The following is a 19,966-nucleotide window of genomic DNA, read 5'->3' as shown; positions in this document are numbered from 1 at the left end:
TATCTGACAACTTTCTAAAAAACGCAAGAAGCCCTGCGTTTGGGCCATACTCGATCCCACCCTTTATGATTGAGTTGCCACATAGAGCATCCTCACCTAATGATAAGGAGACCAACTTTTTAAACCAAATTTTATAAATTATATGATATGGTTGTTAATGATTAGATTATTTCTTAAGTATTAATTAATGTGCTTATTTCATTTTGGTGACACATCGTATAATTTATAAATTAATCTAAAAAGTTAGTTTACCTAAACATTATTCAACTAAAAAAATGTAGGGAGTGATGGTTTAGGGGGTGTATTCAATTGGGATTTTGAGGGATTTTAATTCTTTTAATGAATCCAGAGGTATTCAATCTGAATTTTAAGTGATTATCTGAAATTCAATGTGTATTCAATCAGGATTTTAAGATAGTTTATTAAAATCCTTAGAAACCCGAGTGTATTAAATTAGAATTTTAAAAAAGTTTACAACATTCCAGGTTTATTCAATTAGAATTAGAATTTAAAGAATTTGGAAAAGTTGAGGAATTAGAGGGAATTGGAGAGATTTTGTAGTGTATTTTAAGCATCCTCAAATCTCACTTCTTCCCATGAGATTTTGAGGGAATTAATCAAAATTTTACATAGAATCTCTACAAATCAGTTAAACTTCATAAAGATCCATAAATTTGTAAATCCATTAAAATATCTCAAATTCTCAATTGAATACAACCCCGTTAGAATAAACTAAAAAATGATAAGAACCCAAGTTGATTGTTTGGATAGGGAGCCCACGCCAACTTAAGAAAACACATAATCCATGTCATTAACACATTGAACAAAGTAGACCAATCAAGGTGCATTGGTGGCAAACACTCCTAAAACGTCCATGAACTTCAAACCCAAGTCCAAATTTAACAAAAAGCCCATTACTTAATCATCATATAAGTATGCTACGAAGCCCACTTAATCTCTAGCAAAACTAAACACAGTCGCACGAGTGCAAATGTAAAGTGGTACTCTCCTGCATACCAACTTTTGAGTTGTGCCGACCAACCGCTAGCTGCCTTTTCTTTGCTTACTCAACCCGCCAAGCCATCACACACTCTCACCTCTCTCTTTCTGCAATTCCACCTTTTCCATTTTCCCCATAACTCCATATCTTTATTTTTTTATGATCCTCTCAGATAAATAGAATGAAAAAAAAATCAAGAGTTGGTGTGGAAAATGATGGGTTAAACAGGAAAATATATTGGGAGCTGAGGCCAGGTGGAATGCTTGTTCAAAAGAGGGACATTGGGGAAGCCAATTCTGGGATTATGATCAAGATCAAGGTTTCTCATGGTTCTTATTACCATGATGTCCTTGTCCATGCTCAGTCCACTTTTGGTAAATCTTCTCATTAATCTAATTTAAATTTGCTCTCTGGGTTCTTGTTGTTCTCCTCGTAATTTTTCTGAGGATTGCTCTTTTGTAGTGAGAATTTTGGGTAGCATTGCCCATTTACAATTTGGGTTCTACATATTATTTTTATTTTTAAATGTTTGGAAATTTTGAAGATTTCCATTGATACCATTTTGTTTTGTTTGTTATTAAAATCTGTAAAAAAAATTCAAAATGGACAATTCTAGGGATGAAGTTGGAGGTGATAAATGATTTATGTAATAGTTTGTGAAATTGTATTTGTTTTTTTTTTCTTTTTACCCAAGTGTGTTTTTTAGCATTCTTATTATTTAATGTTTCAATGTATGCAGTGGATTCTTGAAGTTTGCTTCTTGGGTTTTGTTTAATCTTCTTTCTTCGGGCTTCGTTTGGAATTGATTTTAAATGGTTAATGCGTTTTTTGTAAAAATATTTTTAAAATCAATTTTTAACAAAAATGCAAGTGAATTTTGAAAAAATACTTATTGCAAAAAGCATTCTAAGTCCTTTTTGGACCTAGAAGTGTTTTCAATTATTTTAAAATCAATCCCAAACAACTCATATGTTCTGACACAAAATTTTTATTGTTCAAGAGTTGTCTTTTGCTTCATCATTTTGGTGTGATGGACTTGGCATTTGGAATTTATGTGGGGGATAGAATGTCAATCTTTTCGCACATCATTCAACATGTCGGAACTGTTTGGGGACTTATTTGTAATAGCGATTAAATGCAAGGTGATCTGAAAAGAGTTCTTTCCCATGAGACTGGATTGGAGCCAAAGGAACAAAGATTGTTGTTCAGAGGGAAAGAGAAGGAAGATAATGAATGTCTGCACATAGCAGGCGTAGAAGATACGTCGAAGATTGTATTACTAGAGGACCCGGCTAGCAAAGAGAAGAAGCTTGAAGAGATGAAGAAAAATCAAGGCACATTGAAAGCCTACGAGGAAGTTGCCAAAGTTAGAGCAGAGGTTGACAAGCTCTCTCAAAAGGTTTGTGTGTTTGATCAGGTCCTTTTTTCGTGCAGCGTTCTATAAGCTAATTGTGCTGTTAATGATTTGTTAGATTGTTGATTTGGAGACAAGTCTGTTAAGTGGCATCAAGGTTTCAGATAGGGAAATTGTGGTCTTAACAGAGTTACTCATGGTGGAGTTACTTAAATTGGATTCGATTGTAGCTGATGGGGAAGCAAAAGTGCAGAGGCGGGTCGAGGTTGGTGATGCTTCTTTTCGAAACTTTATAGCTAGTGTCGTGATTCATACGGTTTTCCATGTTTAAGGGAACCTTATCCACATTATCCTGATCAATATTGTTGATACTCGAGTCATTACTTAAGGTAAACGATGCTTGTTACTCGTGCTCTATAAAGTTCGAAATGCAATAGAACTTGAGAAATCTGAAGCCTAATGCGAGTATAATTGGAAGACTGAAAGTGTTTCAAATCGAAGACATTTCTTGGATCCTAAATCAAATTTTGATTTGTTGATAATACTTGAGAAAAAGAATCCTAGGACTCCAACATACTTATTTCACATGTGCGTATTTTGGATTGTGTCATAGAAACGAATCCTAGGACTCCAACATTGAGAAATTTCAACTCTCAAGTTGTGCAACATTTTCTGTACCGAATGATGCTTTTTACATCATTCGCCCATGTGTTTCATAGAAGTGCCTGCATGAGATTTTTGCTCGGAAACAATTGTCCAATTTACGAATATCAATGAGTATTTGTGTCAATGCAGAGTGACAATGGTTGTGTTCGTGCATACAGGTTCGACGTGTGCAGAGCTTTGTTGACACGCTCGACAATCTGAAGGCGAGAAACTCTAATCCATTCAGCAAGAAGAGTATCAACGCGGTCTCGGTCACTACAAATTGTGAGAGGTTTGAGTTGGGGGTTGGAAGCCTGCATGCCTCAACCCCATTGCCATCTTCTACCAAAATAACTCAGGATTGGGAATTGTTGGACTAAGCTTATTATGTTCTTCTAATTATACCGCTTTTGTATAAATACACACACACACACACACACACATATATGTATCGTCATAGGACCCGAACCCATTTGATACAATTTTGTACACTGATTTTGATTGGTGAAAGGTTGTACTCAAAGACCATCACAATGGAAACAGAAATGATGAACCCAAGGAATTGGATGCTCAGTCTCCAAAATCTTGGTTGTTGCTTCCACAAATTCAATCTAAATCAAATTCAAAATGAACTTGTTTACTGTTTATAAGCACAGTGTAGTTTCAATTTTGCCTCCGCTTAGTTTCCGTATTTCATGTCCGCCCGTCTAAGAAAATATAAATACTTCATTTTTTCTTCTTCCTTCTTCCTCTTCTCTCTTCACTCTGCTCTTCTCTGCGATACTCACCTAGGTACACGGTGGCAGAAAATGTAATTCCTGGAACTGTTCTCTGTGATGGAGAGCATGTTTTCAGTGTTGCTCATATTTTTGCCTCATTTAATTATACGTTCATTGTAACTACCAAGTTTTTCGTTTTGAATGTAATTATCATTTTAATTTGTAGTTGAATTTATTTGTGAAATTGTTGCTTTTGTTCATTGTAAATAGATTTTCACATGTAAATAGTATTGACTATCATTTATATATTTAGAACTTTCGACATGTTTTATACGGTTTTAAAACCAACAGCAACACGCTGGCACCCTCGCTAGTGTACAGTTCATCAAAAAACATGAGTTTCAACTTGGAGAGCCTCTCAAATGGTAACTACATGATGTGGCAGTTGATGGTTGAACTCATTTTTGATGATTCAAAGAAGGAATTCAACCAACCGCCACATCATGTGATTTATAAAATATAGTCGAAAAAATGTCTCTCTGACATTTTTCTTTGATTAAAGTTGAGATCAATGAATGTGAGGTTGGTTAAGTTAATTAACTTTTCTATCAATGTTCGTGAGATTTGATCATAGCGAATTGAAAGACATTACAATTTTTTTTTTAAACATACCTTATTAGCTACACTAAGGAGATGGGGAAGTGAGCTAAGCCTCACACTTGGCTAGCTGTAGTTCAAATTCGCCTTTGACGAGAATTGAATTTAAGACATCTCACTTACAAATAAAAATAAATATTTCTAGAAAGTAATACTAAGTGGCCATATCACCGTACACAAAATTGGGGGAGGGCACCCATCAATATTATACTATTCTAAAGAGGAGAATGTGGTCTATCTATTGATATTAACCATTGCGTAGTGCTATGTCAGCTAATCCGTTGTAGTCTAGTTGGTCAGGATATTCGGCTCTCACCCGAAAGACCCGGGTTCAAGTCCCGGCAACGGAATTTCTTTTTCCCTCTCCCTCGATGGATGAAGTTTTGTGCCCTTTATGGTCTTTGATTGATCTTTGAAGAGTATAGTCATGCGTTTTTTGTGCATGTTTTTAGAACAAAATACATTGGAGATGGATTGAAAGCCTTTACATAATCTAAAAGATATGGACTGTGAAGGAGTGGTCCGAGGACGAGGGAACTTCTTCCTCTTGCTGGTGTCTTCTTTTCTGCATGTTCTTTCCTGTAAAGGGGATGATTGGAATTGCTTGTGCTTCACGGAGGTTCTATCTACGTAGTTTGAATCACGTCATGTTCTAGCTTTGAGAGTAAAAGCTTGAACGTAAGCATCCAGATGTTCAAATAGTAAGGCACCAACAAGTCCTATACCAGCCACCTCTATATGAAGATTTCCACCTCCATATTTTAGAGTGGTGAGTAATCACATATGGCTTGAGGGACAGAGATCCTAGCCGGATCTCACTCCACCAAATTCTAAGGATCAGAAGATCCGGACCGTTGAAATTTGATCCAACGGTTACAAAAAGAGAGGCCTTTCTAAAAGTGATAATAATTGTAGCCGTTGGATCAAATTTCAAGAGTTTGAATCTCCGGATCTTTAAAACTTGGTGGGGAAGATCCGGTTGGGCTTGAGTCCTGATGATTGCAAATGTGCCACCTATTCTTTGATAGTAAATATCAACCAACTTCAATCAAATTACTCTCATGTTCAAAATAAAAAGCATCTCAAATACTAGTTAAGTGTCAAAATATATAAACTTTTGTAGTCAAAAGACCTCATAAAGTAACTTACATGCCAAAAATATTAATTCCTCACACCTAGTAACACAATTATATTTGAAAGAAACATAATAATGTATATGAATATATATATATATATATATATATATACATATATACTTTTAAAATACGGGTTATTACAAAAAGTCAGAGAAAAATGAGCAATAGGGCATGATATCCGAGGAATGGTGGGTATATGTAGTTCTGGTGGTAGAATTGGTAGTAGTGTAATACACCTTATTAATGGTGTAATCAAGGAAACGTGTTATGCACCTTATTAATCAATTGTGGAGTGAAGCATCCAAGTATCGTTAAGGACGATAATGCCATATAATATCTTTAAGTAATCAAGTATTTGAAAAGTTAAATTTGACACAAATCACTATTAAGAAGAGTATTTTGAGTGAGGCTGCCTTATCCGACAACTCTCTAAAAAACGCAAGTTAGAAGCCCTACGTTTGGGCCGTACTCAATCCCACCATTTATGATTGAGTTGCCGCATAGAGTAGCCTCACCTAATGACCAACTTTTTAAACTAAATTTTATAAACCATATAATGTGGTTTTTAATGATTAGATTATTTCTTGAATATTGAATAATATGTTTATTTCATTTTGATGACACGTCGTATAATTTATAAATTGATTTAAAAAGTTAGTTTACCTAACATTATTCAACTAAGAAATGTAGGGGTGATGGTTTAGAATAAACTAAAAGATGATATTTACCAAAAAAAAAAAAAAAAAAAAAAAAAAAAAACTAAAAGATGATAAGAACCCAAGTTGATTGTTTGGATAGAGAGCCAGCGCCAACTTAAGAAGACACATAATCCATGTCATTAACACATTGAACAAAGTGGACCAATCAAGTGTAAAGTGGTACTCTCCTTCTGCATACCAACTTTTGAGTTGTACCGACCAACCGCTAGCTCTGAAATCTGCTTAGAGGTCCCTGTCTTCAAGTGCCATTTCTTTGCTTACTCAACCAGCCAAGCCATCACACACTCTCACCTCTCTCTTTCTGCAATTCCACCTTTTCCATTTTCCCTATAATTCTATATCTTTATTTTTTATGATCCTCTCAGATAAATAGAATGAAAAAAAGATCAAGAGTTGGTGTGGAAAATGATGGGTTAAATAGGAAAATAGATTGGGAGCTGAGGCCAGGTGGAATGCTTGTTCAAAAGAGAGACATTGGGGACGCCAATTCTGGGATTATGATCAAGATCAAGGTTTCTCATGGTTCTTATTACCATGATGTCCTTGTCCATGCTCAGTCCACTTTTGGTAAATCTTCTCATTAATCTAATTTAAATTTGCTCTCTGGGCTCTTCTTGTTCTCCTCGTAATTTTTCTGGGGTTTTGCTCTTTTGGTGTTGTAATGAGAACTTTGGGTAGCATTGCCCATTTACAATTTGGGTTCTACATATTATTTTTCTTCTTAATTAAGTTTGGAAATTTTGAAGATTTCCGTTGAAGCCATTTTGTTTTATTTGTTATTAAAATCTGTAGAAAAAATTCAAAATGGACAATGCTAGGGATTAAGTTGGAATTGACAAATGATTTATGTAATAATTTGTGAAATTGGATTTGTTTTTTTTTTTCTTTTACTCCAAGTGTGTTTTTAGCATTCTTATTATTTAATGTTTCAATATATGGAGTGGATTCTTGAAGTTTGCTTTTTGGGTTTTGTTTAATGTGATTCTCTATAGAAAACGTTTCAGACATTTTAAAAGTATTTTCAAACAGCTTATATGTTCTGACACACATTTTTTATTGTTCAAGAGTAGTCTTTTGCTTCATCCCTTTGGTGTGTTGGACTTGGCATTTGGAATTTAAGTGGGGGACAGAATGTGAATCTTTTCGTTTATCATTCTACATTTAGGAACTGTTTGGGAACTTATTTGTAATCGCGATTAAATGCAAGGTGATCTGAAAAGAGTTCTTTCCCATGAGACTGGATTGGAGCCAAAGGAACAAAGATTGTTGTTCAGAGGGAAAGAGAAGGAAGATAATGAATGTCTGCACATAGCAGGCGTAGAAGATACGTCGAAGATTGTATTACTAGAGGACCCGGCTAGCAAAGAGAAGAAGCTTGAAGAGATGAAGAAAAATCAAGGCACGTTGAAAGCCTATGAGGAAGTTGCCAAAGTTAGAGCAGAGGTTGACAAGCTCTCTCAAAAGGTTTGTGTGTTTGATCAGGCCCTTTTTTCGTGCAGCGTTCTATAAGCTAATTGTGCTGTTAATGATTTGTTAGATTGTTGATTTGGAGACAAGTCTGTTAAGTGGCATCAAGGTTTCAGATAGGGAAATTGTTGTCTTAACAGAGTTACTCATGGTGGAGTTACTTAAATTGGATTCGATTGTAGCTGATGGAGAAGCAAAAGTGCAGAGGCGGGTCGAGGTTGGTGATGCTTCTTTTCGAAACTTTGTAGCTAGTGTCCTGATTCATACGGTTTTCCATGTTTAAAGGAACCTTATCCACATTATCCTGATCAATATTGTTGATACTTGAGTGATGTGCGTATTTTCGTCATAGAAGCGAATCCTAGGACTCCAACATTGAGAAATTTCAACTCTCAAGTTGTGCAACATTTTCTGTACCGAATGATGCTTTTTACATCACGTTCGCTAACAGTTGTGCGCCCATGTGTTTCATAGAAGTGCCTGCATGAGATTTTTGCTCGGAAACAATTGTCCATTTTACGAATATCAATGAGTATTTGTGTCAATGGAGAGTGACAATGGTTGTGTTCGTGCATACAGGTTCGACGTGTGCAGAGCTTTGTTGACGCGCTCGACAATCTGAAGGCGAGAAACTCTAATCCATTCAGCAAGAAGAGTATCAACGCGGTCTCGGCCACTACAAATTGGGAGAGGTTTGAGTTGGGGGTTGGAAGCCTGCATGCCCCGACCCCATTGCCATTTTCTACCAAAATAACTCAGGATTGGGAATTGTTCGACTAAGCTTATTATGTTCTTCTAATTATACCGCTTTTGTATAAATACACACACACATACGTATATATATATCGTCATAGGACCCGAACACATTTGGTACAATTTTGCACACTGATTTTGATTGGTGAAAGGTTGTACTCAAGACCATCACAATGGAAACAGAAATCATAAACCCAAGGAATTGGATTCAAAATGAACTAGTTTACTGCCCATAAGTACAGTGTAGTTTCAATTTTGCCTCTGCTTAGTTTCTGTATTTCATGTCCGACCATCTGAGAAAATATAAATACTTCATTTTTTTTTCTTTCTCTTCCTTCTCCTTTCTCTCTGTTCACTCTGCTCTTCTCTCCGATTCTCATCTAGGTACACAGTGGCGGAAAATGTAATTCTTGGAACTGTTCTTCGCGATGGAGAGCATGTTTTCATTGTTGCTCATATTTTTGCCTCATTTAATGATACCTTCATTGTAACTACCAAGTTTTTCGTTTAGAATGTAATTATCATTTTCATTTGTAGTTGAATTTATCTATGAAATTGTTGCTTTTGTTCCTTATTGTAAATAGATTTATACATGTAAATAGCATTGACTATCATTTATATATTTAGAACTTTCGACACGTTTTATATGGTTTTAAAACCAACACCATCGTGTTGGCACCCTCGTTAGTGTGCAATTCATCAAAGAGCATGAGTTTCAACTTGGAAAGCCTCTCAAAATGGCAACTACATGATGTGGCAGTTGATGACTGAACTCCTTTTTGATGATTCAAAGAAGGAATTCAACCAACGTTCAACCAACCGCCATATCATGTGATTTACAAAATATAGTCGAAAAAAAAAGTCTCTCTAGCATTTTTCTTGATTAAAGTTGAGATCAATGATTGTGAGGTTGGTTAGGTTAATTAACTTTTCTATCAATTTTCATGAGATTTGATCATAGCGAATTGAAAGGTAATACAATTTTTTTTTATTTTAAACATACATTATTAGTTACACTAAGAAGGTGGGAAAGTGAGCTAAGTCTCACACTCGGTTAGTTATAGTTCAAATTCGTCTTTGATAATCAATTTCAAGTGTAAAATCGTAGAACAACGGTTAAAATCGTAGAATTTCAAGTGTAAAATTCTTGGAATTTTCAAAAGTTCAATTAGTTGATAATCAATTTTCGTTGGACTAAAACATGCAAAAGGGCTAGCATTTTTCCAACACCTAATTCAGTATTACGAAGTTCTTAAAGAATTTTTATATTCATATCTAGCATAAGCAAGTGATGTTATTTAGATATATAAAAATAACATATTTGCTCATACAATTTCTAGTATGTAAGTACCACATATAGTAGTAGGCGTCATTTACATTAGAAAATATATCATCTAGCGTGTCAGTTTTTTGTATTAAATAATATTATTGAAAATGAGATTCAAAAGTGAATTTAGAAGGTTGAAACTTTCCACTCTTGGTTCTGTCCATTGCAATAACTTTACAAAGTCAACATAGACCCTCGAGTCACCTTGATCGCCTTATCTGTGTCGTTACTTTCCGCTCGTTAAGACTAAAGCTGACACCCAAAACTTCAACGATACTTTCATTATTGTTGTTGGTGGGTATGGCAATGTGTTCAAAGGATACATAGACGACAGTGCCATTCCTGTCGCTATCAAACAATTGAGACATGAATCATCACAAGGGGCTCGAGAGTTTAAGACGGAAATTGAGCTGCTCTCCCAACTCCGCCACGCCATTTGGTTTCAATCATTTGTTACTTCTGATAATGGTGAGATGATCTTGGTTTACAATTTCATGGCACGCGGCACTCTCGGTGACCATCTGTATCACACCGATAACCTTAAACCTCTTCCCTGGGAACAAGGACTTGAAATTTGCATTGGCGCGAGGGTTGCACTACCTTCACAGAGCTGCCAAGGGCTCCATTACTCATCGCGATGTGAAGAGCACAAACATTTTATTGGATGAGAAAATGGTGGCCAAGGTATCAGATTTCGGGTTGTCAAAAATGGGCACGACGAGCACGTCCAAAACGCACATCAACATAGTGGTGAAAGGTAGTTTCAGGTATCTAGACCCGGAGTATTACAAACGTCAACAACTGACTGGGAAGTCTGATGTGTACTCATTTAAGGTGGTTTTGTGGGAAGTTTTGTGTGCAAGACCAGCTCTGATGCATACGGTGGAGGCTAGGCAAATTAGCCTCGCTGAGTGAGCCAAGAGTTATCAGGGAGACAGGACACTTGGTCAAATCATTGATCCAAATGTGAAGGGTAAGATTGAAGTCGAGTGCTTTAACAAGTTCATTGAGATTGCTATAAGTTGCTTAAATGACAAAGGAATCGAACGACCGTCGATGAATGATGTTGTGAGGGGTGTTGAGTTGGTATTGCAGCTTCATCAAAAGAGCATTGGAAGTGAGGGTGACAATGGGGTTGCCCTTATCAATGACACAAGCAACAATGAATATTCCAAACAATGTCTATCTGTGACAATCTTCTTTGAGATCAACGAAACGGATGGAAGATGATGAGCAACGTTTTACGAAATTAGAATATATTCTGGAAATGATGTCTCAATAGGATATCATGTACATGGGTATATGCTTTTCAGTGACACTCAGATGCGACATCAACAACAATGGCACTGCGGAGATCCTCGAAACATATGAGCCGAAAGCTGCAACCACAAGCCAGCAAAGAAAGAAAATATGAAACTGTATTGTCCATTGATTTTTGAAATGCAAACATGAAATATTCCAAAATTTGAAATACAAAATATTACCAGAATGAAATACAAAATATTCCGAACAAACAAGACTTTACAAAGAAAACAAGAGTAAACAAAGCTTGTAATTTTTGAAACTCGTACATTTTGTTAATAATATTGTGCATTTGATGCTTATTATGCCGGATTATACCTTTCCCGATCTCCTACTTCGACGATTGTTCTAGTAGAAAAATGAAATGTATATACAGTGGTCAATTAACCCTCCTCTCCTCTGGCAGTGATTGGCAAATTTGGGAAGCTTGCATACGAAAAGCACTCCAAGAGAAGCCCTTGTGTCCTGCAAGAAAACTAATAATTCAGAATTTAAAACCAATAATTCAGATTTTAAGTCTAATGTCTGCCTATGCGATGATCTGCAAAGTATTTGAACAATATGCAAGCTATGTTTCTTGTATTTATTTATTTTTCTTTATATTTATATTTGTGCACCTATGAAAGTTAATTTGATGCAAAATATACCTGACTTCGGTTTGAGAGTTGAGAGTGAAATGTCAGAAAACAAAAGTATTTCCGAACGATAGAGCGATGATCAGGTCTCTGCCTATCCATATGCAAGGAATGCGAGATATCTTGGCCCAATCTTTTCCCATACGTCTTTCTTCTCACAACTTTTCTCCAGGGCAGAACATTGGTGGATTTCAGGAAAGAAACAGATGGCGGCAAACCCTCTTCTGGAAAGCATTGGAGGCTGTCAAACCCCTAAATATATAGCTTTTGAAGAGAAGCGAGGTGTTGAAGTAGTCCCTCTCCTGGCAGAAATTCCATAATTGGGCAGCTTTCAATTCGTAGCTCTTGAAGATAAGTGAGGTGTCAAAGTCCTTTTCCGTCCACTGCTTCCATGCAGCTTGGACAGATCACAAGTGCTTAAATTGTTTCAGGGCTCTTCCTATGTCCTCGCCTGCAAAAACGGATGCTCCATTTTATGACCGACTTATGTTGTTAGAATTTGGATAAGTGGAGGATGTGGAAGCAGCACTGCATCTTAAAAATGTCGGCTCTGTGCAGCTATGCTACTTCTAGTCACCTTTAGGCAAGCCTTTCTACCCTGTGGTGAACGAAAGGATCAGTCTCTATTAGTTTTAAGGACTTTTAAAAAGAAAAAAATGGAGAACATTCAACCATATGAAGTTTGATTCTCACGACTTTCCACCCTCTCTCTTGTTATGTTGATGATGAAGAAAAATAACGAAAGGAAGAGAAACATCAAAAAGCACACCTCCACATCTTCTGCTAAAAGATCTAATTACGTGTGGCTTTCCATTGTTGCTGCGAATTTATGGCCAGATCTACAAGAGCATATAACGTATCTACGCAAGCTTTAAGATGGTCCCGGGATAAAGAAAATGAGACAACCTGCCAACGCGGAAGGAGGGAAGTACAGATGCGAGTTTGTGCCACCCATGTTAGGCTTCTGTAGTTCAAAAAGCAATACAGTGACAATAAACTGCAGTTCCAACTGGAAAAATCAACATTTAGAGTCCTCCAGAAATTACAGGCGGCGGAAAAGGATACAAAGATGTTTACCTCCATCTGTTTTCTCACTTCCCTACTACATACGAATTTTTGAAATGCCTGCTTCTTGTGATAGCTATTCAACATGAATGTCATCTCGGATGCTTTTGCTTTACTTACATATCAGCTCAGCAAACTCCTAAATACAGAGATGAAAGTAAAATTCAGTGGACATATTGATGATAAAGAATGAACAAAACTAACTATTACGGTTTTATATAGATCCAATTATTGTTGCTTCGTAAATTAATCCTCTCCAAGAAGTATAAGATTTGTAAACTATATTAACATGAAATTTTTTTTTTTTTTAAATGATAGATAAAACAGGGATATTGTGAGGGACAAAACTGAAACATACATTCAGTTAACATTTGTTAAAACGAAGCATCATAGCCTCCGCATAAGATGTTCCATGGTAAGAGACAACGTAAATTAAAGCTCTGCAGTATTCAACTAAAGATCTATTACCAGTTCACATTCGTAAAGAAAAGGATAGATACACCGACTTGAAGATGATAATGGCATTGAAAGAAGATGAGATAGCAGGCCACAGTATTCAAACCACGCCCGTATGACAAAGAAATATATCATCGCTGGGTTCCGTCATCTTCCTTTAGAGGTGCTTCATCTTCACGCCACAAATGCTTCGGAAATTGATGTGAGCTGACGTCTGTTGCCTCAGACAATCACCTCTTAAGTTCCACAATAAGGACTCTGCAGCAATGACGTCACCATATTTAAACAAAATAAGTCAGTGCAGCACATATATAGGAGAATTACGCATTTGTGTTTGTAAAGAAACTCATCCGCACCAACATAAAAGCCACCATATTCAAACAAAATCAGAATGATAAAAAAAACATCGTCCAAGGGTTACCTACATGATATATCTCTTGCACCAGCGTGAAGATCACTAGGACATCGGAAGAAAACTAGAAAAGCATTCCACGGCTGTTTACTCATGCCAGACAGGCCCAGTAATTGATGCAAGCTAGCATCTGTTCCCTTGGGTAATTCTACTTTACAGTTCCACACCATAGTTAGCTCGCTGCCGCATCCACAAAGGCCATAAATAAGTCTGTCCTGTCACATTGTATTAACAGATACTTAGGATTGATTTTACAAGAGTCTTGATAACTAATGCTGATTCACGCAACTGAGAAATGGTAAAAAGAATACAGAACAGTTGAATAATGCATCAATAATACACATAGAGCTACTGAGAAACTTATCTGCAGCTTTGATTCTCAAAACTTTCAAAAACATTTCCTCTTCTCTGCCCCTCCCTCCCTACTCTCTCTCTCTCTCTCTCTCTCATCAACAAGTTTATGTTGGAGATAAATAAAAAGAATGAAACGAAATGAAACATCAGAAAACACACCTCGAAAGATTTATCTGCACACATCTTTCCATTTGTCAACTACGATTATATGATCGGAACTACAAGAGCATACAGTATCTACGCAAGCATCAATCTGGTACCTGAATAAAGAAAACGAGACAGCCTGCCAATGGAGCAGGAAAGTGTGGATGCAAGTTTGTGTAGGCTTCTGCAGACCAAAATAAGCAGTATTGATGGTTTTTATTATTTTTGATATATGAAACATGCATGCTTTCAATAAGAAATGAATGAAATCCGAAACTGGAATGCGGATGCAGAGACGTTAACATATAACAGCACTGTTTTTCCCTAAACTCCAGGAATAAACATATTCCAAAAGTTCTTGGTCAAAAAATTGTGAGTTTTCGAACTAATATATATTCTATAAGTGACGCCAGGGATAAGGCTAGAGATTAAATAAGAGCAAACAATACTTGGACAAAGAAAATGGGAGAGATGAGAAACAAATTGCAAAATTTTGTAATTTCTGAAATGTTAATACATTATTCGGTTATGAAAGAGCACCTATACATGTTGCACTTTTGATGCTTACTATGCTGGATTGATCCTCTTCATACCATCCGAAAATGTTAAAGATGTAACGATAATGTGTCTTCCTTCCTGCAAAGAAATATTTGATCAATATGCTATGATTCTTATTTCTGTTATGTCTTTTATTTTTCAAACTATTGAAGTTAATTAGATGCAAAATACCTGAGAGTGAAATGCCACAACTTTGTATGAGAGAGACAGAGCTCATATGATCAATTCGACGTTTATCCGTATGCAAGGAATGTGAGATATCTTGGCCCAATCTTCTCCTTTCTTATCCTCGTACCTTTTCTTCAGGGTGGAACAATTGTAGATCTCCAGGTAAGAAAGAGAGGGCGGCAAACCATTTTCTGGCAGGAATTGGAGTTTTGGACACCCATAAATTTCTAGCTTTTGAAGAGACGTGAGGTGTAGAAGTCCCTCTGCTGGAAGGAATTCCAGACTTGGGCAATGACCAATAATTAGATATTGAAGAGAAGTGAGGTGTTGAAGTCCCTCTCGTGGCAGGAATTCCAGACTTGGGCAATCTACAATGGATAGCCGATGAAGTGAAGCGAGGTGTCGAAGTGCTTTTACGTCCACCACCGATTTCAGATTTGATAGTCTAGCGATGAAGAGATCGTTAAGAGTAGTAGGGAGCAGGAGCTGTTCCTTGAGCAACGGTGCCCAGATCTCGCCAGCAATTGTAAATTGTTTAAGGGAGACAAGTCCTTGTAATCCCCACTCCACTGAAGGCTTCACTTTGTCGCAATGTGTAACATTAAAATATTGCAGGTTGGGAGGCAAACCCCCTTGGGCAAATGATACCAGATTTGGAAGATCGTATAAATACAATCCTTCAAGGGCGGTGAGGGTGCGAATTCGTTCGGGGAACGACTTCAAATTCTCGCATAAACTGACTGACAATCGTCTCAAGTTGGGAGTGGGCAATCCTCCTTCCGGGAAAGACGCCAGATTTAGACAGCCGTAGATTCGCAGGGAGTTGAGGTGGCTTAGGTTCTGATCAACTCCTTCAATAGAAAAGGATTCCAGATTATAACAACCATGGATTTCAAGAGTTGAAAGTTTGGGGAAAACGCCCAACGGGAAGGACCTCACTGAATGAAAACTCTTGATTATCTTCAAATACTTAAGTGATGTCAATTCGGCCATCATCTCATGAGATAAGAACTCTAATGACGACACGGTTGGGCAATCTCTGAAAGTCAATCTTCGAAGATATTTCATTTTGGGCAGGCACTGTATTGCATCAAAATTACAAATTTCAAGTGTGGACAAGAACTTCTTCTCTACTCTCTCTATTAATGGTAACAGACCTGGGCATCCTCCAATACGTATTTCCAATGAATTCTGTAAGTAGTCCATGTTAAGACCACTACTACTACTGGCCCATTCATCATGCAGACGTAGATATCCACACCCAGACACCCAAAGTGTTTTCAAGCATGGAAGACGATTGGGCAAGTATCCTCTCAGCTTCGGACAATTGCTTATTATCATCTTCTGGAGACAAGGAAAGGGCTGAAGTACAGAAGCTCCACTTGGACTCGGTCGCCAATTCTCCCACTCTTCCCACTCTGGCATCTCCTCAAACTCCAGCGTCTTCAGAGACCGAAAGGGCTGAATTACAGAAGCTCCATTAAGATCACCATAGAATTCAACACCAACCGTCCTAACAAATTTCATTCTTTCGACACGAAGATCTTTAAGAGTGGGCAGCTGCCCAAAACTTGGCAAGGACAAACAATACTTACAATCACTGATACACATGAACAGTACGTTCGAGAAGGAATTAGAGCTTCCTAACCAATTTGGGAAGCTGGTTCCTCCATAGAATCTGATAGTCAGTTTCTCCAAATTTGCAGAAGGTTGCAGCTTGTCAAGCACATCTCTCTCCTTTTGGGAATCATCGGCTTCCTCATCACCCCATGCCAACTCTAAGTCATTGAGTTCTTTCTTATTCTTCAAATTGGCTTCCAAAGCATCCACAACATCAACTACATTTTGCAAATTTGAAATACGAAGTCTTCCTTGAAGATGCTGCAACTCCCTTAATTCTCCAATGCTAGATCCGGTAGATTTCCCCACAACGAAATCAGTTAATGTTCTCAAACTTTTTAGTCTTCCAATTTCCACTGGCATCCCTTCTATCTTTGTTCCACTGACATCGAGGTAGTGCAAACTACTCAATTCCCTCATATCTGCTGGTAATTTAGTAAGGGAGCTGCAACCTGCCAACGTTAATGTCCGTAAATTTATCAATTTTCTCATGTCTGCTGGCAGTTCAAGGAGAGAAGAACAATATGACAACAGCAACGTCTGCAAATTGTAGAGAGTGCAAACTGCACCAGGTAAGCTTGCAATTGCCGTACGGGAGAGATCCAGGTAGCGTAGGTGAATGAGATTGCCCACAGAATCAGGTACTTCAACAACATTTTGATAACGGGACAATGATAAAACCCGTAAACGTTTCAGGGATGGCAACAAATCATGTAGAAACTTTTTACTTATGTGGAAGTACCTGCCATATATTGAGATAGGTAGGAAGGTCCGCAGACACTTAGCCCCATTTAATGGCTCAAATTTTTTAGCAGCATCAAATCCTCCCCTAGCATATGACAAATGACGAAGTCTTTTAACTTCTTGTGATTCCCTCTCTTCCAACCTGAGAAAAAATCCCCTAGCCATGAACTGACCCAAGTCGTTAAGAAGATCATGCATTGTGAAACCATGCTTCCCTGATTTTTGAAGTAGTGATCGCGATACTAGTTCATCAAAGTAATTTCTAGCCATCTCTTCCCCATTGAAACCTTGCGGAATGAAACCTTCTGCCATCCAAAGTAGAACCATACCTACCTTCTTGAAATGATAGTCTTTTGGAAATAGTGAACAATACACAAAGCATCGTTTCAACTGAGCAGGAAGATAATGATAGCTCAACCGTAGGGCTGGAAGGATACCACTTTCATCACAAGGTAGCTCCCAAAGACTACTATTTAACAATTTATTCCATTCCTTGAAGTCTCTCTGGCAACGTAATAGACCCCCGAGTGTTTCTGCTGCTAAAGGCAACCCATTGCACTTGCGTGCAATTTTCTTGCCAATTTCTTCCAAAGTTGGATGTGCGTTGTGGTTTTTGTTTCCAAATGCATGGTTTGCAAGTAACATCCAACAATCTTCGTGCGACAAAGGCTTCAAGTGTTGAATGGGAACATTATTCATGTGAGATGCGACCTTTCCGCTTCGTGTTGTCACGATGACTTTACTTCCCCTTGCCCCGGAAGTAAAAGGAGCTTGCAGGCGCTTCAATTCAGAATAGTTGTCATTCCAAAGGTCATCCAACACAAATAAGAATTTCTTTCCCCTCAGTTGTTCTCTAAGTTCAACTTGAAGCAAATTCAAATCTGTCATGTTACAAGGTTTTGAAGTGACCGACTCGAGAAGAGTTTTAGTCACCATAATAGCATTATAATCTTCTGAAACACATGCCCAAGATCTAAGGGTAAAGTGCTCGTTCACCTTATCATCGTTGTAAAGGGCTCGAGCAAGGGTCGTCTTGCCAACCCCGCCCATACCAACAATGGTGAGGATAGATACATCATCCTCGCTCGCATCATCAGAGAACAAGACTTTTGATAAATTTTCTTTATCTTCGTCTCTTCCATATACAAAAGGTTCATGAATCAAGGAAGTTGTTGGAGTTCTTTGTGAAAACTTCCTCGCAACATCTCCCGTCAGACCAAGGGCAACCTTCTGTTGCACAAAGCCATCCAGCCTTTGCAATAACTTTTGTATCTCAACATTCATGCTTTGAGTAGGAGAAGTAGAGAAGAAGTTCCACACCTTGTCGGTTAATTTCTCGGTTTGACCTTCACCTTCCACCTTGCATCGCAGAGCTTCAGTGTCGATCTCATCCAGCAAGTCCTCCGCGTCCAAGACAGCATGCTTGAGCTCGTCAAGCCATTTTCTCACAGCACGGTTTGAAATTTGCTTCTCTTCTGCATCATTGAGGACTGCAGAAAGGGCGGGCAGCGTCACCTTCAGTTTCTCCAGGAGGGTTTCGTCCAGCTTATTCTGCCGGAACAAGTCAACAAACTCGGTTGAAGCAATTCTGTCACACAGCACCTCGATGGAAGCGGAGAGAAAAGCCTCTCCAATCAAAGCGCCAGCCATTTTTCTCTTGGTTTTCTCTTGGTTGCTAAGTCTGCTAATAGATCAATGTACTATGAAAGGCTTTTGAGACTAATTATGGATGCATCCCCCAGTTTGCATTGACCTTCTGATTGCTCAATTGACCAAGAATGAACTTGAGACCCAGAACTTTCTGTGTGGAGCCTGCGGCCCACAACATCCTTGTCGTTGATTCAAAGCGGAAGCAAATCGTGCGGCCAATAATTTTTTTAATTTATTTCACAATAAAACGAGACCCTCTCTTTTCTGGGGAAATTGCCTACGAAGCTTCCCTCTCCTCGTCGTTTACTGGAAAATCACGTGACAATCCCAACTCTTCTTTTAAAATTGCAATTATACATGCACGTAAAGAACCTGCGATTGGTCACTCAACAGAAAATGAAGCTTGAGATGGGCGTAGACCTGGCATTCGTGTCGTGTTTCTCGTGTTCGTGTCGTTTTCGTGTCATACCCGATAGCTTAACGGGTCGTGTCGTGTAATACCCATTAAAGTAAACGGGTAATATGACCCGACCCGAAATCAACCCGTTAATATTTTCAGGTAATATGACCCGACCCGTTACCCGTTAAGAAAAATATTTTTTAAATCAATAAAAATGAAAATGAAAAACATAATTTGACCCAAAAAAATGTAAAACATAATACTAAATCAGTATATGCATACTAAATTTCGGAGTTGACCCCTTAATGAAAGTTGTAAAGCTTTTTATTACGAGTGATCACATTTTTCACACTTCTACAATAATTATTATTAATTTTATTAATTTTTCACTAAAATAAATAACATTGTTCATGAGATTTGGAGGGTTTTAAAAATCTAAACGACCATGTAACCTTGCCAATGGAACTCAACGCTTACATGTTATTCCTTTTACAAAATCCTCAATTTTCATAGATCATCATGACATAAGATTTTGTGGTATATATCCACTTCTGTAAATATTTTAAATTGACGATCAAATTAGTTCATTGTATTCATATAGGATCAAGGAGTGTAGCTGTAAAAAATCATCAAAATCAGAGTTAAAATAACCGTTAAATCGTGATTTTTCGTTTATAACCG

General features: G+C 37.6%; 3 protein-coding genes, 1 non-coding gene and 1 pseudogene across 21 annotated transcripts; 4 read left to right on the top strand and 1 right to left on the bottom strand.

The window, feature by feature from the left end:
* Positions 1-1,065: 1,065 nt before the first annotated feature.
* Positions 1,066-3,604, top strand: LOC137741313 (BAG family molecular chaperone regulator 4-like). The gene is made up of 4 exons (XM_068481033.2): positions 1,066-1,374; positions 2,143-2,399; positions 2,473-2,619; positions 3,179-3,604. Exons 1-4 carry the CDS (start codon positions 1,182-1,184, stop codon positions 3,377-3,379), a joined length of 798 nt encoding a protein of 265 aa, XP_068337134.2. The 5' UTR covers positions 1,066-1,181; the 3' UTR covers positions 3,380-3,604.
* Positions 3,605-4,652: 1,048 nt separating this feature from the next.
* On the top strand, positions 4,653-4,725 carry TRNAE-CUC (transfer RNA glutamic acid (anticodon CUC)). The gene has a single exon. It is a non-coding gene; the product is annotated as a tRNA-Glu (tRNA).
* A 1,545-nt stretch (positions 4,726-6,270) lies between these two features.
* LOC137743894 (BAG family molecular chaperone regulator 4-like) lies at positions 6,271-8,664 on the top strand. The gene is made up of 4 exons (XM_068483825.2): positions 6,271-6,797; positions 7,438-7,694; positions 7,768-7,914; positions 8,277-8,664. Exons 1-4 carry the CDS (start codon positions 6,605-6,607, stop codon positions 8,475-8,477), a joined length of 798 nt encoding a protein of 265 aa, XP_068339926.2. The 5' UTR covers positions 6,271-6,604; the 3' UTR covers positions 8,478-8,664.
* A 1,220-nt stretch (positions 8,665-9,884) lies between these two features.
* LOC148692708 (receptor-like protein kinase FERONIA pseudogene) lies at positions 9,885-11,007 on the top strand (annotated as a pseudogene).
* LOC137742069 (putative disease resistance RPP13-like protein 1) lies at positions 11,005-19,102 on the bottom strand. 18 transcript variants are annotated; one of them, XM_088680639.1, is made up of 10 exons: positions 14,875-19,100; positions 14,686-14,781; positions 14,161-14,329; positions 13,661-13,857; positions 13,248-13,493; positions 12,792-12,918; positions 12,484-12,678; positions 11,727-12,312; positions 11,398-11,544; positions 11,005-11,156 (listed from the first exon to the last, which is right to left on the bottom strand). In XM_088680639.1, exon 1 carries the CDS (start codon positions 18,883-18,885, stop codon positions 14,917-14,919), a length of 3,969 nt encoding a protein of 1,322 aa, XP_088536765.1. In that variant the 5' UTR covers positions 18,886-19,100; the 3' UTR covers positions 11,005-11,156; positions 11,398-11,544; positions 11,727-12,312; positions 12,484-12,678; positions 12,792-12,918; positions 13,248-13,493; positions 13,661-13,857; positions 14,161-14,329; positions 14,686-14,781; positions 14,875-14,916. The 18 variants fall into 18 exon arrangements, with proteins under 18 accessions (XP_088536765.1, XP_088536774.1, XP_088536757.1 ...); XM_088680648.1 differs by lacking the exon at positions 11,005-11,156 and having other exon boundaries at positions 11,187-11,544; positions 14,875-15,120; positions 15,196-19,102; XM_088680631.1 differs by lacking the exon at positions 11,005-11,156 and having other exon boundaries at positions 11,187-11,544; positions 13,661-13,862.
* Positions 19,103-19,966: the final 864 nt, after the last annotated feature.

This window comes from Pyrus communis, chromosome 11 (genome assembly GCF_041283825.1).
Source record: "Pyrus communis isolate YQ-2024b chromosome 11, ASM4128382v1, whole genome shotgun sequence".
In the NCBI taxonomy this organism is placed as follows: Eukaryota; Viridiplantae; Streptophyta; class Magnoliopsida; order Rosales; family Rosaceae; genus Pyrus; species Pyrus communis.
Note: the sequence above shows the minus strand (reverse complement) of the source record. Positions and strands in the feature narration are given on the sequence as shown.